The following is a 16,219-nucleotide window of genomic DNA, read 5'->3' on the forward strand; positions in this document are numbered from 1 at the left end:
TGGAGAAAGAGGTGGAGGCAGCGTCTCCCACCTAGAAGCCGGGTGAGGGCTGCTTCCCAGCACTATCTGTTTTTATGAGTTATTTTTTATACAAAGATAAATAACCTGGATCCCCGCAGGCACCCACCTTTCCAACGGTGGATCTGGGCGGCCCCTGCCTGCGAGGAGGGAGGGGCTTGGAGCACATTTAATCAAACTGACAGTACATGTTTAAAAACCAATGCAGGTATGCATTTTGCAAACAAAGAGGATAACAGTAAACAAGATAAAATACACCTTTGGAAAGAAATTCAAATATAGATTTTGACCACAAAGGAGAGTCAAGAATCAGGTGAAAGTTTCATCTGAAAGGAGAGGCGTAGGGTTAGTTCAGTGTCTGTAACTTGAGTAAATGATGAGTTCTTTTGGTAATTGGGGCTGATCGCCCTTGTCACTGTCCCTCAGTGGATGTATAGACCCACGAGTTCGTCCCTGTGTATCCTTTAGGCTATAATTGTGCTGTAAGAGGAAGGGAGACATAGCGGAGGTAGGAAGGGAGCCGTTTTCTTTTCTTCATGGCGCTTTCTCCTGATGGCACTATCTGTGGGGTTTACTTGTTTCCAGTCTGCCTCCCCCTGCAGAATGTAAGCTTTGTGAGTCCTCCCCACCCCGTTTCTCTTAGTCACCTTGCTGTCCTTGGCACCCAACACAGTTCCTGTGGGATGGGCAGCTCCCTTTGACACCCTAAAGTCCCCTCCCTCTCTGCCCACCTCGAGAGGGGAGAACACCTCCCTCCGATGGAGCTGAGCTGGCCCCCGGCCCTTCCCCTCTGCCGGGCTCTCCCAGCTGGGACGCCCACGAGACCAGCCCATCACACGTGTTACCAGTGTGGCGGTGACCTAGGATGCTGGTGGCCCAAAGGAAGGATGTGGGTGGTGAGTGAGGGACATATTCTAGAGCTTTCCTCCTTCCCTCAGGCTCTGGCACACGCTATTTGTGAGGGGGAGGTTGGCAGAAATGTCATTGCCTCTGTTCTCGAGTGGAGTGTGTCCTGTGTAGATATAAAGGCCACCACGTCCAGGAACGTCTCACCGAGCCCTCTCTGTTCCAACTCGGGAACCAAATAGACTCAGAAATCTTCGGATAGTCCCTTCCCCACTGAAACTTGCTGCTTGCCATCCAAAACCCAGGCACCAAATAGAGAAGGGTGATATGACGGTGCTGACTATCCAAATTCTTGCTTCTTAGGAATGGAGTAGATTTGGACAGCAAGGGATATCTCTATGGTGATACAGTATATGTGATACGTTTTGTACCTTTAGTGTCTGTTGATTGAGAAAACATAAAATTAATGTAAATTCAGAAAGAATTTTAAGTGACTGTATTTTTTGAATCACAGAAATCTTCACATACATTTGATTTATACCTAAGCTCTTCTATTTTAAATTTTTATTTTTTGGGGGTGCTATTGTAAATGGTATTATTTTTTAAATTTCAGATTCCAGTTCTTCATTGCTGATATATAGGAGCAATGACTTTTGTATATTGACTTTTCTATATTGCTCTTTATCCTTTGATCTTGCTATACTCAATTATTAGTTCCAGTAGTTTTTTTTTTTTTTGCAGTCGTTATGGAGGGTTTTTTTTTCCTATATAGACAATCATGCCATCTGAGAATAAAGGGAGTTTTGCTTTTTCCTTTCCGAATGTATGCCCTTTATTTCTTTTTCCTGTCTTACTCTGCCAGCTAGAACTTCCAGGGTGCTAGCAGTGAATCTGTGGGCCATGGGTAGGAAATTGCTGACCAGCCTGTCGTGCTGTCCACACTGGTGGGTAAGAATCAAAAGTGTAGAGGGTCCCCGTAGGGAGTGTGGGCAGATTCAGCTTTGCACTTAGAGGTGACTCCTGGTGAGTGGTCCCTGTGGCCTCTGCATTTTTTGTGTCTTGGAATGTGCTTCTCACCTGGCTCCAAGCCATGGAGCTCAAGCTGTGTGAGTGTTTGGGAGTTTGCGGTGGGTGGGGCGGGAGGACAGGCAGGAGGGCTGTGTCCCTGGGCTGACCTGTGCTGGCCTCTCCCTTGAGGAACAGCTTATGTTCTGGGATCTGGGCTCAGGGCAGGGCACAGGGCCAGCATCCTGCAGGGTGCCAGGGCGTGGTGAGCTGGGGCTGCAGCAGGTCCTCTAAGCGCTGTACCACAGTGTGCCCTCTAGCCGTGGCTGGGGGAGTGCCCGCCCTCACTTGTTCATTGGCACCTCCTGTGTGCCAGGCGGGCTCCTCAAATATCAGTCAGAGCTGAAAAGTTTCACTGGACAGTCTCTGTGAGGTTTCTCATTGTACAGGCAGGGGCATCACTGATACAGGAACCCAGGTCTCTCTGGAGACAGGACATGTGTGCCTGGTGGCCAGGGCCAAAGTCCTGGTGTAGATGTACCCTGTGTGTATGGTGGTTTTACTGTTTTCCATTGAATCTAAGATGCGATCAGTTGTAAGATGCACCATTATTTTAGATACCCCGAGAAAGAAATAACAATGCCAATTAAGTTGTGCCATGCCGTCATGTAAGATGCACCCCAATTTTAAAGTGTGAAAGAAAGTACATCTTTTTAAAAAAAATTTTAGGGGGAAGAGTGGCCCTGAGCTAACATCCGTGCCCATCTTCCTCTATTTTATATGTGGGACACCTGCCACAGCATGGCTTGATGAGCTGTGTGTAGGTCCATGCCTGGGATCTGAACTGTGAACCCTGGGCTGCTGAAATGGAATACATGAACTTAACCACTACACCACCAGGCCGGCTCCAGAAATGTACATCTAAAACTAAGAAGATGAATTTATAAAATGAATAATCATATGAAATTACATGTGCAGTGTAAAAACTGCTTCCTCTGCCTCTTGTATCAAATTCTACTCTGCAGAGATATGACTATTGATGTTTTGGCACGTCCTTCCAGACACTGTAATGCATCTGTAAGTGTATTTATACACTTGCCGTATGCTAGGCCCTGTGCTGAGCACGCTGAGGCATTTTGTTTAATCTTTACCATGAGCTCATGAGGCAGGTGTGAGTTATCCTCACTTTATTCCTGGGGAAACTGATGCACAGAGAGGGGAAAGGACTCACCTGCTGTCACCCAGCTTCTAAGAGGTGAGGCCTGAGCTTGAATCCAGATCTCCTCAACCCTGGAGTCTGAGCTCTTAACTAACAAGCTGCGCATATCCTCAGGATGCAGATATAAGTATGTTTTTCAAAGATGAGGTCACAAGAAACTGTTCTGGGACCCACCTGTATTTTTTTCTCCTAATCCTACTCCATAGGCATCTTTCCTTGTCAATACATAGGAGTGACCTCGTTTTTCCAACAGTTGCAAAGAATTCCCTTTACGGCTGTTTATGAACGTCCGTTCAGTGCCCTGTGGATGGACACTGGCATTTCTTCCAGTTTTTTGGCATTACCAGAACACTGGGAGGATCAAGTGCACACTTCCTTCTTTGTGTGCTTCTCTGATTATTTCCTCAGGAAAATCACCAGCTCAATTTTCTTCTAACACTTCTATAGTTTTAATTTTTACAATCAGATTTTAATCCGTCTGCAATCCTTAGTATTTCATGTGTCCAGGGAGCATGCAGAGGAGTTCTTGGGTGTGCTGGGCACCAGCGGGTTCCATGTGAGTCCCAAAGGCCCTAGTAGAGGGAGCTCAGAGAAGGGGGGCGGGGTGGGGGAGGCTCCTGGACCCTGCTCTATCTCTGGCCTTCCTCCCCCTGGTCCCGAGGCAGGAGATGGGTTGGGGCAGGATTCAGGGCACGAGGCCACATTCTCTGTGTGTCCTTGCTCCTGGAACCACTCAGCCCCACGTGGATATTAATAATAAGAGCAGTAGCTGTAACTGGGCCTCCTGAGGTACAGGTGCTGAGCATGTTATTTCTGATCCTTCGAGCTCAGGATTGATTGTTCTTGATGTCTTATAGAGGGGGAAAGTGAGGCTGTGGTATGGAAGAGGATGGGCGCACAGGCTGCCAGGAGCAGAGATGGCACAGAGCTCAACTTCGGGGCCCCTGTTTCGGGGCTTGTTTCTCTACTGGAGGCTGCAGTCCCGGCAGGCCCGCACGTGTTGTGTGAGGTGGACATCACTACACAGGATGTCTGCTTCCCCACTCCCTGCTCTTGAAGTGGGCACGGCCGTGCGACTCGCTTTGGCGGATGAATTGTGTGCAGAAATGTGTCACTTGTGGGAAGAAGCATTTACGACTGGGCGTGACTTTCTGTGCTCTCCTCTCCTGCTTGAGCAGACCTTAAAGTCTCACTTTGAGATGGTGGCCTCACAAGATGGTGGTGCCTTTGAGTGACCACCATGATTGAGCCCCCTTCTGACCTGTGTGGGAATGACAAATGAACCATTGTTTTACGCAGCTGAGACCATTTGTTGACACAGGAAAGCATCCCCTGTGCTGCCTGATGTAGCAATGTCTCTTCACTGCCTCCAGGCTCAGTTTTGGTGCGTGTGCAATGGGCGCTCTTGTTCCTGCCCTGCTGGGCTATCTCATAGAGGTCCTTGGGGCTTACATCAAAGCTTAGTAGCGGGTCGGCTCTGTGAGGTGCTGAGGCCTTGAAGGGAGAGGGCAGACATGCAGGACACTGACTGACCCTTGGTCCAGGGGCGGGCTGGGTTTACCTCCTGCATGCCGGGACCTGGTCTCAGGCTTGGCTAACGGGTGTGTTCCCTTTGGCAGGTGGCCCTCCCCCGGGCGGCGGTGCCCCCTGGCACCTTCGAAATGTCCTCAGCGATTCAGTGGAGAGCTCGGATGATGAATTCTTTGATGCTAGAGGTGAGTAAACGCCATCCTCCCATCACTGGCTGAGTGACCTTCCTAGAAGCCTCAAGAAGGGGATCTCTGTTGGGGGTTAGCATCCCTCCCCACTCAGACACCGCAGTTCCACACTCCACACTTACCCAGTCGGTGAGTCTCCCAAGGGCCGGGCTCAGCATTCCTTCATTCACTCCTTGAGATATTCATTGAGTCCCCGTGCGCGGTGCTGTGGATACTGCATGAACTGATGGGTGTGGTCACTGCCCTCATCAGGCTTGTAGGCTAGGAGGAGAGGCAAAGATTAAAGAATTACACAAAGGAAAATGCAATCACCAATGGGAATAATGCCACAGCCTGAAAAGTACCAGGTGTTAATAGAAAGGGTGATGATGGGGGGCTCCTAATTTAGTTAGTGGGGGAGGTCGTGACCTCCTCGCTGCAGCACTGAGGGTAGGAGGTGGCTAGGTGAAGAGTGGGAGAAAGGGCCTTCCGGACGGAGGAGACAGCAGGTGTGGTGGTGCTGAAGCAGGAAGGATGCGAGCATTCCAGGAACTGCAGGAGGCCCGTGGGGCGGGAGGTAGTCAGCCAGCGGGGAGGAGAGATGAGGCTGCCAGTGACCCAGTACGCGACTTAGAAGATCAGCCCATAGAAGGGAGGGCAGTCGGAGTGGAGGTGGGGACCAGTTAGAAAGACTATTGCAGACATTCAGGTAAGAGATGAGGGGGCAGGACATCAGCTCTGTGTCCCAGTGGTGGGTGCATGGCCAGCAAGCAGGACATAGCAAGGGACGCCATTTAAGTGGGGAATGGAAGAACAAGATGCATTGTGAGCACTGGAGGAGAGGGCACCAGGTGGGTGGGCATTTCAGACAGAGAGATCAGCTTGAGCAAAGGCTCAGAGGTGAGAACATGTGGGGCCGGTGTGGGGACCAGTGGGAGGCGGGGTCTGCCTGGAATTCAGGAGAGGGGACCCTCACAGCCGTGCTCGCCTGGGTTGTGTGGGAGTGGGCGAGAAGCACCAACGGCCTCCTCCCCAGCCTAGGAGGGTCCCCAGGTCTCACTTGGCTGGCTTGGCCCAACTCTGGGAAGTCCCCACGTTTGGAGGGTTGACTCATTCTTGAGACGGGGCCAGCTTTGAAATGCCTGGCAAAACAGAATCTTGAGAGAGAAACAGACTATGTGCTGGGTACCTGCGTGGAACGGGACACTTGGGATGTGGTCTCAGCCGGGCCAGTGACTTGTTCTGTGATCTTGGGCAAGTCTTCCACCTTCTCTGGGCCTCAGTTTCCCTATCAGATCTGTGCTTCCAGAAATGGAGAAGACCGAGTTCCGGTGATTTTCGGAGAAGCATAGCCGGGCAGTGGGTGCTGTCCCACCTGGAGCCTCCCCTGTTCCTGGCTCTGGGTGGAGACCCCCCTCCCTGACACCGACCCTAAACCAGCCCATTCGGGGCTCATTTCCTGTCTCCCACTGGCGTCTGATTGGAGTGACTGCCGGGGCTGAGTTTCTCCATAGCAACTAACCCACAGTGTGACAACAACAGCTTCAATATTTTGATGCTTAGAACACTTTAATTTAAAATATTTTTGCAGTTTGCCAGGGCTCTGCGTTCCCAGATGACGACGATGACGGCCTGCTGCGGGAGGTGTCTGCGGGCGGGGCGGGTCAGCTGCATCTCTGTCCCTCGGGGCCCCGCTCACCTGCTGTCCCTTTGAGCAGCCGTGCATGAGTCCGGCTCCCCTCCCTGCTGACCACCGCCTCGCTCAGCATTCTGTCCTCCCCTCCCGCTACCTCACCGCTCTGTCTGCGCTTCCCAGATTGGCCTCATCTCTCACTCCTCTCTTCCTGGCGGCCCCACCCTCTCTTCTCTCCCTTTGTCTCATCTCCTCCCCTCTCTCCTCACCTCCATCTTGCCTTCTCTCCACTGTCTCGGACTGCAGACCCTCCTGTCTCTCTCTGTCTTCCACCTCCCAGCTCTCCCTACCTGACCTTGAGTCTCTGCTCTCCCCTCATCTCACCAACCCCACAGCATCTCCCCCAGCACATCCCAGCCCTCAGCCACAGGACCCGCCCATAGGCTGCTGGAACCCTCTTTTGTACTTTGGGGAGTTGCCAATTCCCCACCTCCCGTCTATTCCACGTGGCCTCCCTGGACAAGGCCTTTGCATATTTCCTTGGCTTAAGGCAGTAAGAGGTGAAGCCATCTGCTTCTCTGCTCCCAGGAGCTGATCCAGGCCTGACCCGGCCGGCTGTCTCAGCATCCAAGGCCAGGCCGTGGGTGTCCAGGGCTCTGGGTGTGCCTGAATGGCTACTTCCCTGCCCTCTGTTCTCTAGCCCAGCCTGAGCCGGGACCCCGGCCCGCCATGGGGCTCTGCCTCCTGCGGTTCCAACTCTAGCTGTGGGGGAGCCACATGGCTGGGTGTCAGTGCTGAACAGGCCCCTGGAACGTTGTGTCCTCCTCCTGAATGCACTGATGGGGAAACTGAGGCCAGAGCATTGAAAGGCCCTCCCAAGATCCCACAGTGAGGTGAGGGCAGAGGAACCCAGGAGCTCAGCATCTAGTCAGGCCTTTTTCTTTGACTTATTACTGAAATTGGGAGCTTCCTCCCTCCCTTTCTTCCTTAGGTTCCAGCCCATTGGCCCAGCACTAAGGGTTACCTGGTGGGACTGGAGACCTCATGGCTTGTGGTCTGGCAGCAGAGGGGAAACTCTGAGGCTCTGGGGGGGCTCTGGTTGTGTATGTAAGGCATGGGAGGGCTTGGGGGCAGTCAGACAGGAGTATGAAACTGTCTGGGTCCACAGCCCCTGGGCAGGATGCCAGCTCCTTGGGCCATGGCAGCAGCCCTGGGGCCTCAGGGTGGCTGCTGCCCCTGATTGGATGTGGCAGGGTGGGCGATGGGGTCCAGGTCTCCAGACCCAGAAGAGGCGCCACTCCCCTTCCTGTCAATACAGTCAACGGTTGTGTGGGGAGCCACAGGCCAGTCCACAAAGGTTGGAGTGCAGAGTGAGGGAAAACCCAGGGTGGCCAAGAGGGATGTGCCTCAAATCCAGACCATGTTAGAGCTGGGGGCCCTTCAAGGTCTTTGAGTTCAATGCCCCTGTCCCGTTTTACAGGCTGGGAAACTGAGGCCAGAGAACTGGGGAACTTGTTCAGGGTCACACAGAGTCAGGCCGAGCAGGGGCTAGAATTCAGACCCATTCATTCACTTTTTTCAAGTGTTTATTGAGCGTCTGCCCATCAGGTACCAGGCACTATTCTAGGTGTGGGGGACACAGGGGCAAACAGACCCTGTCCCAGCCCTCATGGATCTTATCATATATAAGAAAGTAGGTTACATTGATAATTATCACGAATAAAATAACTTAAAGGAACAGTCACCAAAGAAGACATATGGATGGCAAAAATGAAAATCTGCTCAGCATCGTTAGTCATTAGGGAAATGCAAACCCGAACCACGGGGAGATGCTGCCGCAGACCTCTTAGAATGGCTCCTTGAAACAGCGGACCAGGATGTGGAGGGACTGGAACTTGCAGACTCTGCTGTTGGGAGTGTAAGATGGTCCAACCGTTTTGGAAAATAGATTGCGGCATCTTAAAATGTTGATCACAGTTAACCGCCACATGTGCCAGCTCTTCCACTCCTAGGAGCTTCCCCAAGGGGAAGGAAGCATATGTTCAAGTGAAGATGCCTCCGTGGATGTTCATAGCGGCTTTATTTATTGTGGCCCCAAACTGAAAGTAGCCCAGGTGTCCATCAGCGGCTGAGTGAGTGACCAACTGTGCATTCGTGCCATGAAATGCTACTCGGCAAGAAGAAAGAGGGAGCGGCTGACACATGCAACAATATGGATGAATCTCAAAATAATCATGCTGAGTGAAAGGAGTCAGACTGAGAAAGAGTGCGTGCTGTAGGATTCCATTTGTGCAAAACTCTAGAAAATGCAAATGCATCTACAGCGACAGGAGCAGATCAGTGGTTGCCTGGGGGTGGGAAGGAGGGATAGAAAAGGACAGGAGAAAATTCTGGGGGTGATGGATACACGTTCACTATCTTGACTGGGGTCACGGTTTCATGGGTGTGTACATATGTCAAAACTTAAATTGTACATTTTAAATATGTGTAGGTTATTGAATGTCAATGCTACCTCAGTAATACTGTTAAAGAAATGGAGGCACTTCTCCCAATATAGCATAAGGCAATATGATAGAGTGACTGAGTGACTGTAGGAAGCCCCCAGAAAATGTGTCCTTGAGCTGAGAGCTGAATAACAAGAAATGAGCCATGTGAGGATCTGGGGGAACAGTGTTCTGGATAGCTGGAACAGCCAGTGCAAAGCTTTTACCGAAAGAACGAGTAGGAAGGCTGGTGTGGGAAGAGTGAGGAAGGGGGCTTCGTGAAGTTGGCCCACTGCCCCAGCAGACCCGACCCAGTAGCCTCTTTCCTGCCCAGGCTCGGGGTGGCCCTGGGTACCCCTGCCCTGCAGGAGGCCAGAGACTCAAAACTCAGAATCTCTGGTGCAGGATGGACCGGCAAAATGGAAGCGTGCAGGGACCTTGAGTGCCTGAGCTCTCCTTGTGGCGATGAAGATTGCTGGGTGACAGGTGGTCTGGCTGGAAACTGTGGGTAAGAAGAGCTCAGTAGGCCAAGAAGGGACAGCTGGATTTCACATGGTTCCTGGCCATGAAGTGCTGAGTTCTAGAGAGAAAATGAAGCTGTCTTTTGGACCCGCTCTTCCTCGAAGGGTTCAGGTCGAGGCGGGAGTGTCGATGTGGCGTCGGATGAGTTTACTGGGATGTGGTTGGACATGTCCAGCAAGGCCTGTTTCTATAGCAAAATGTGTGTCTTCATTTGGATAATATCAGTGCATCCTTGACTTTAAACTTCTACTTAGATGCAATAAACAGTGCAACTAGAGGAATCTTAAAAGCCACCGAGCATCTAGGTACAAACAAAGGCTCTTACCATGAACGTAACTGCTGGAAGGTAGGGTTAGTGGGAAATGGCTTGAGGGAGCAGGCAGGGGACCTGCCTCTTGGCCAGCCCTGCCCCTGCGGTGCTGTGTGACCGTGGACTGGTTGCAAAGCTCTGCATCTGTAAATTGAAGGTGCGGGGCTTCACAGGTGCAGGGAGGGAAGTGTTGGCAGGGCTGGGGGTGAGAATGGGGATGGGGTGTGGGGGATGGAGCCAGGGCTTGTTTTCAGGGCACGTCTGGCCCTGGGTAGCTTGACAGAGAGCAGCGCCTGGGGCTCCCTCCTGGGCAGCGGGAGGGAAGTTCTCCTGGGTGGGAAGCTGGAAGTTTCTGCCTTTCTGTCTCTGCCCATGTCTTCTGTGTCCTCTGTTCTCTTGCTCTCTCTGTGCCCAGCACCGGGGGTCCTCCCCTCCCCCACCTGGGAGGAGGCTGGGGGCTGAGGAGCTGGACTCTTTCTGGCAGAGATCCTGCTCGTTGCCCTAACTCCCTGGTTTCTCAGAGCAACCAGGAAAGGCAGGTGGCACAGGGATAACTCATCCCATTTTACAGAGAAAGGCTCTAAGGCAGGGGCGGGTCTCATGGAGAATAAGGGGCACATCCCAGGTCTTCTCCTCCTTGTCTGGGCTTTTGCTGTGATCACACAGCCTGGGTGGGGGGCGGGGGGCAGCACTTCTAACCCCAAAGGGTGATAGGGAGGGTAGAGGAGACCAGTGCATGTTGTCTGGGGTCAGAGGACCCAGGTTTTCATCAGGGTTGGGCCACTCACTGGCCGCTGTCTGACCTCAGGCAAGTCTTGAGTCTCTGAGCCTCAGGTCCGTCCTCTGGAACACGGCAGGGGTGAGGTGGTTTGTCTTGTGGGTGTAGTGGGAGGATGTCACTGTGGAAAGCTGGGCAAAGGAGCCCTCACAGAAGCAAACCACAATGTGTTACTGAGCCCCAGCCCTCCTTCTTGTTGGAGGAGGGGAAGTGGAGATGCGAATGCATGGAGCTGGCCCCAGAGGTTTCTGGGAGTGGGCTGAGTGGGGACCATCCCTCTGTGATGAAGAGAGAGCAGTGGTGATGACTGTAGGTGGGGGGATGGGGGTGAGTGTTACACAGCGACAGGGGAAGGTTAACAATTTTATATCCCAGTGGCCCCAGAGCAATGCACGTCTAGGCGGTTGGAGAGATTGGTGTCATGGGCCTGATGCAAAGGGTGATAGAGGTATTAGACCGGCAGACTACGGAAGGTGACCGAGCCCGCAGCTCTGTGAGCTGGAGGTGACGCCTTCCTGGCACCGGACAAGGAGAGTCCCTGCTCTGAAGTCCTGTGGGTCCAACAGAAACAAAGGCCCTGGGGTAGGAAAAAAGGCTTTCCTTATGGCACTGAAGGTTGTCCTTAAAGTGGTGTATCCAGGCATTGGTCGAGGTTAAAATCAGTCTGAGGTCAAGGCCAGGGTTGTGGTGCTGGTGGGTGAGGCTCAGCCGGGCACCTAGTCTGGGCAGAGGCTGGGGCTCGGGGGTGAAGTAGGTGCAAAACTGTGTCTGCACCAGATGTCGCTGGGGATGAGAACTAGCATGCAGGGGACAGTCAGTAGAAGTTGGAAAGCAAAATCGACAACCAGGACATTTATCCAAATGAGCCCTTTGCGGCCTCTGTGGGCCCTGTTGGGAGGCACGTTCCACAATGAGGAGAAGTAGAGCAGAGACTCAGAGCTGAGCCGTGGTCCGTGGTTTCCTGAATGACTCCAAAAGGAGCTGTCTGGGCTGCCGCTTCCCCGTGTGTGTGTGTGTGTGTGTGTGTGTGTGTGTGTGTGTGTATGTTTTGTTGCTGCCACTCAGGGGACAAGCCCATTGTTGCCAGAGTGAAGATCTGAAGGCTGAGTGTTGAGAGCGGGGAGAGAGGAGAGGCCCAGAGAGGGAGAGAAAGCATGTCTGAGAGGAGGGTGCGGGGAGCAGCTGGAGAGACAGGGATGGGGTGGAAGGGCAGAGTGTGCAAGAAAGCCAGGGAAAATATGAGAAAACAGGGAGAGAGCAAGGGAGACTCAGAGAGGATGGGGAGAGGGACGCTCACACACAACCCCCACCCCCGCCAAGAGAGAACCAGAGAGAGTTGAAAGAGAGACAGTGACCCAGAAGGAGAAAGAGAAGACCGGAGAGAGCAAGAAAGATCTGCAGGTATGGAGAGATCCTGAGGGGCAGGGGAGAGGAAGAAGAGAAGGAAGAAAGAGAAACCCGGAGAGTCAGAGAGATCCAGAAAGAGACATATCCGCCCAGAGAGAGGAGAGAGACAGAGACCAGGATAAGGAGAGAGCAAGAGCAGAGCAAGGGGGTGTGATGGAGGAGGCCCAGCCAGAGAGAGGGACGGAGGAGGCAGAGTGCCGAGAGCCTGAGAGAGAGACAAATACAGGACCAAGAGCGACGGCGCTCAGGCGGAAGGAATCTGGTGAGACCAGGGCCGGACATCAAGCATGAGAGGAACATGAGGAGAATCTGAGAGGAAGATACATTTACTAGAAACACTTACAAAAGCCCAAGAGGGAAAGATGGAGAAGGGTCCTATACACAACTAGGAAAGGAGGGAGAGGCAGAGGGCTGTGCAGAAGTAGGCGTGCTGAGACCTCAGAGCCCTGGGAGGCCCCTCGGGGTTCTGACAGCCTCACATACGCCCCCAGGATAGGGCTTACACACTGTAGAAAAACAAGAGCTGGGCTGTGTAAGCCAGCTCCTGCTGAGCGCCTGCTTCAACACCTGGCCCTGGACCAGGAGCCCCGGCTCGCTCATTTGACCGTGTCCGAGGTTTTTACTGTTGTGTTTTCCACAAAACTGGATTCCTACAGGTTGGAGGTCATGTCTCACACTGCACACAGCAGGTGCTCAGGAATCCACTCATTGTAGAATGAATATTAGAATGAACAAGTGGGCCCCTACATGCTTGGGTTACTGAGCCAAGAGACATAGGCACTCAAGGTAGGCTGCAGGTTGACCCCGACCACCCCATTCTGGAGCTAGGACACAATGTCCTAGGGGCAGACAACAGCATCACCGGAACCAAGAGTGAGTGTTGGGGCAGAAAGAATACCACATGCTCTGGTGGCGGTGGTGGTAATGGTGGTGGTGGTGGTGATGGTACCATCATTGTCACATGCTCTTATGCACTACTGTGGTCTTACTGTGTGCTAGTCATGCTTGTAAACAGTTTACCTTACTTATCTCATAAATCCTCACAGCAATCCTATGACATAGGTATTACTATGATACTATTTTATAGATGAGGAAACTGAAACTCATAAAGCTGAAGTTACCATCCAAGGTCAGATAGCTCAGGTGGCGCGTCTGGGATTGAAAAGAATCAATCTAACACCAGAACTGAGCTCTTAGCCCCTTCACGATTCTGCTTCCCCAAGAGTAACACTACCTGATACTTGTTTGCAGCATTTTGGCTTGTGTAGCTTTTTCAGACTTACTGTATCATTTGTCCTCATGATAGCTTGCTAGAAAGAGATGCAGAACCAGAGTTGTTATTCCCATTTAAGAGATAAGAAAACAAGAACGGGTGAGGGACACGTGCAAAGGCGCAGGCTCCTATGTAGCAGAGTCTGGACTGGAACCCGGTCAGGGCTCTGCCCAGGACACAGTGCTGCTTCGAGGTCTAACCGGTGCCCAGATGGAGCACACCGGGCTCAGGAATTGTCAGGGTGTGTGTGGTGCCTGGCCGGAGTGTCGGGTAGCCAATGCAGCATGTCCAGGGCAGGCCCTCAGGATGGCAGGGTTTAAGGACTCTTGAAATAGTTTGTCTGGATTTAAATCCTGGCTCTAGCCAGTGACCTTGGGCAAGTTACCAAACTCCTCCATGCTTCAGTTTCCTTGTCTATAAAATGGAGATTATAACAGTTGTACCTTTTTAGTATTGTTACAAGAATTAAGTGAATTAATATTTGTAAAGTAGTTATAACAATCTTGGTGCTTAGAAAGGATTGGATATGTGTTGTCAAATAAATCAAATAAGGCAGGAATAATAATGATAATAATAATAATAAAATAACCCAGACCCCAAACAGAAATGGGGTCTGGATTACTGAGCGCTAGAGTTATTCAGAACTCTGGACAGCTCCCCAAGCGTCAGATCCACCGTATTGGTTCCATCTGCTCTGAAAAGTTCTTCGGAAGTGAAATGAGTCTCATCCCTTTATTCTTGGTTATCAGGAGCTTGAGGATTCTCCTCACCACCCTTTGATGTCTTTTCTGTAAGAGCCGGCGCAAAGCTCTTCACCAGGAAGGCCCATCTCTTTAAAGAGAGGCGGGAGCTTTCTTGTGGGTGTGTTCTTGAGGAAATCTCCTTTCTGGAATGAGGGACTGGACTAGATGTTTGTGGTTGATGGTGGGGACCCAGGGGCTTGTGTTCAGTGTGGTTAGGGACTGTAGTTGCACCGACTCCTCACAGAGAAATCACTAAGCTCGTACAGGGAAAGGGCAAGAATAGAGACAGGTTTTGGGGAGGAGTGGAGGGAGAATGGAGGCATTGATAGGTTCATAAGATTGAGATGCGGGCTGAGTCTCACCCAGCTCAAGGCTTCCTTAGGGCCAGAGGGCTTCCACTCTCCCAGTTACTCCAGAGCTGCTCCTGCCCCACTCAAATCCTGGTGGTTCAAATACTGATGGCAACTCACTTTTGATGGAAGAAATAGCTGTAATGTCTTTCACCTATGAGCACCCCTATGCACCAAGACCTTTATGCCATTATCTCATTTAATCCTCAAAACAACTCTGTGAGTTAGACATTGCCAGTCCCATTCTACTGATGGGAAAATGGAGGCTCAGAGAAGTCAAGTAACTTACCCAAAGACAAACTGCTAGCAAGTGACAGAATTTTTATTTTTCTTCCCAAACACATTTCCTCTCAAGAAATATCACTCTTAGTGCTAGTAGGAATGGAGTCTTCTATGGGTTTTCACCTCTCTCACAAGTGTCCCTTGTTCCTTTCTTTCAGTGTAACATATGGGGGCCCAGTAGGGTACAACAACAGTGCCTTCTTGCAATAAAAATTCCTGAATGTCTCATACCTGTCTGCAACTACAGACACCTTCAACAGTTGAGGTCTACCTCAACCCAAAGGAAGAAATCAGGAGTCCCTCCGATATAAGCCCCTGTTAGGGCTAACCGCACACAGCCATGCCTGCTCATGCCCGTTGCTGCTTCTTCCCACAGAGGAGGTGGCGGAAGGGAAGAATGCCATCCTCATCGGGATGAGCCAGTGGAATTCAAATGACCTGGTGGAGCAGATCGAGACCATGGGGAAACTGGAGGAGCATCAAGGTGAGATTCTGCTTCTCTCATATCTGGAGTGTGGACATATGTGTGTCGCAGGGTGGGTTGAAGTGCTGGCAATGTGGGGCTAGAACTTGGGTCTTTTATGAAGAGCCATCTGTCTGTCCGGGTGCCTCCCATCCCTGAGTCTGTGATCCCTGAATTCCGTGACCTGCAGGAACCCTCCTGAGGACTTCTGCAGGGTCTTCTGTGGCAGAACAGCTCCAGGGTGCTTCAACAGAGCTTCCTTTGCCCACAGGATGACCACCCCAAGAGCATGGGGAATTAAGGGCAGGTGGCATGGTCCAAGCTCCTTGGATTGCCAGGCCTGTGGTGTTGGAACCTCTTGGTTCAGGCAGGGTGGTGACTGGAGGAACGTTTGAGAAGGGACAGGGGAGAGTGGCAGGAGTAAGGATTGTGACTTCCTTTGGCTGAGTTGTTGAAGAAGGAGAATGTGGCTGGGGATTAATTCAGGAGGTTCTTATGGAGGGGAGTTTTGACCAGGAGCTTAATCAGCAGACAAAGCAGCCATATCCTTTTAGGTATCCATTTGTCTGTCCTTTTGACCGTCTTGCATCATTAACAAAATGTTCGTTGAACACCTACTATTTATAAGTGCTTAGTAGGAGAGACCAAAGGTGATTCAGCTGAGGTCTCTGCCCTGTGACATGTGACAGAGTATAAGTCAAGAAGTAAGGAGGTCAGGCTGAAGCTGAGGATTGTTGGGGCTGGAAGGGACAGGTAAAACTCATAGAAGGAAGCAGGAGAGGGGATCAAGGAAGGTTCCTGACAGTGAAGCTATGGAGCCAGGCTTTGAAATGCAAGTGGAGGATGTAGCTGAGGAGGTCATAAAATCTGAGATGGCAAATGGGGAAACCGAGGCTCAGAGAGGGGCTGTGTTTGATTAAAGTTACACTGGAGTGGGGCTAGAACCCTATCTGGGATCCAAGGTGCTAACCTGTTATCCTGAGGCCAGTGTTTTCTATGCCTCCTCCCTACCTCATGTATCACCCCTCCTACTTCCCTCTGCCTCATCTCCTCTTTCCTGTCTTCTCTTGGTCCCATCATTCCACAGTCACGGATGGGCCAGAGCTGCTGACTGGGCAAGGCGCTATCAGGAGATGTTCAGTGAGGTGGTCCTGGCCTAGCCCAAGAGAATGGCCATCTTGGTGCTGGCC

At 51.7% G+C, this 16,219-nt stretch overlaps 1 protein-coding gene across 2 annotated transcripts in view; it reads left to right on the forward strand.

The window, feature by feature from the left end:
- Positions 1 to 16,219, forward strand: part of PITPNM3 (PITPNM family member 3) — a 90,786-nt gene that overhangs the window by 13,752 nt on the left and 60,815 nt on the right. For both annotated transcript variants that reach the window (XM_070560989.1, XM_008519381.2), the window contains exons 2-3: positions 4,708 to 4,803; positions 14,943 to 15,050. In XM_070560989.1, coding sequence (XP_070417090.1) covers positions 4,708 to 4,803; positions 14,943 to 15,050 — 204 coding nt within the window. The remainder of the gene's footprint in view (positions 1 to 4,707; positions 4,804 to 14,942; positions 15,051 to 16,219) is intronic.

This window comes from Equus przewalskii, chromosome 10 (genome assembly GCF_037783145.1).
Source record: "Equus przewalskii isolate Varuska chromosome 10, EquPr2, whole genome shotgun sequence".
Lineage (NCBI taxonomy): Eukaryota > Metazoa > Chordata > Mammalia > Perissodactyla > Equidae > Equus > Equus przewalskii.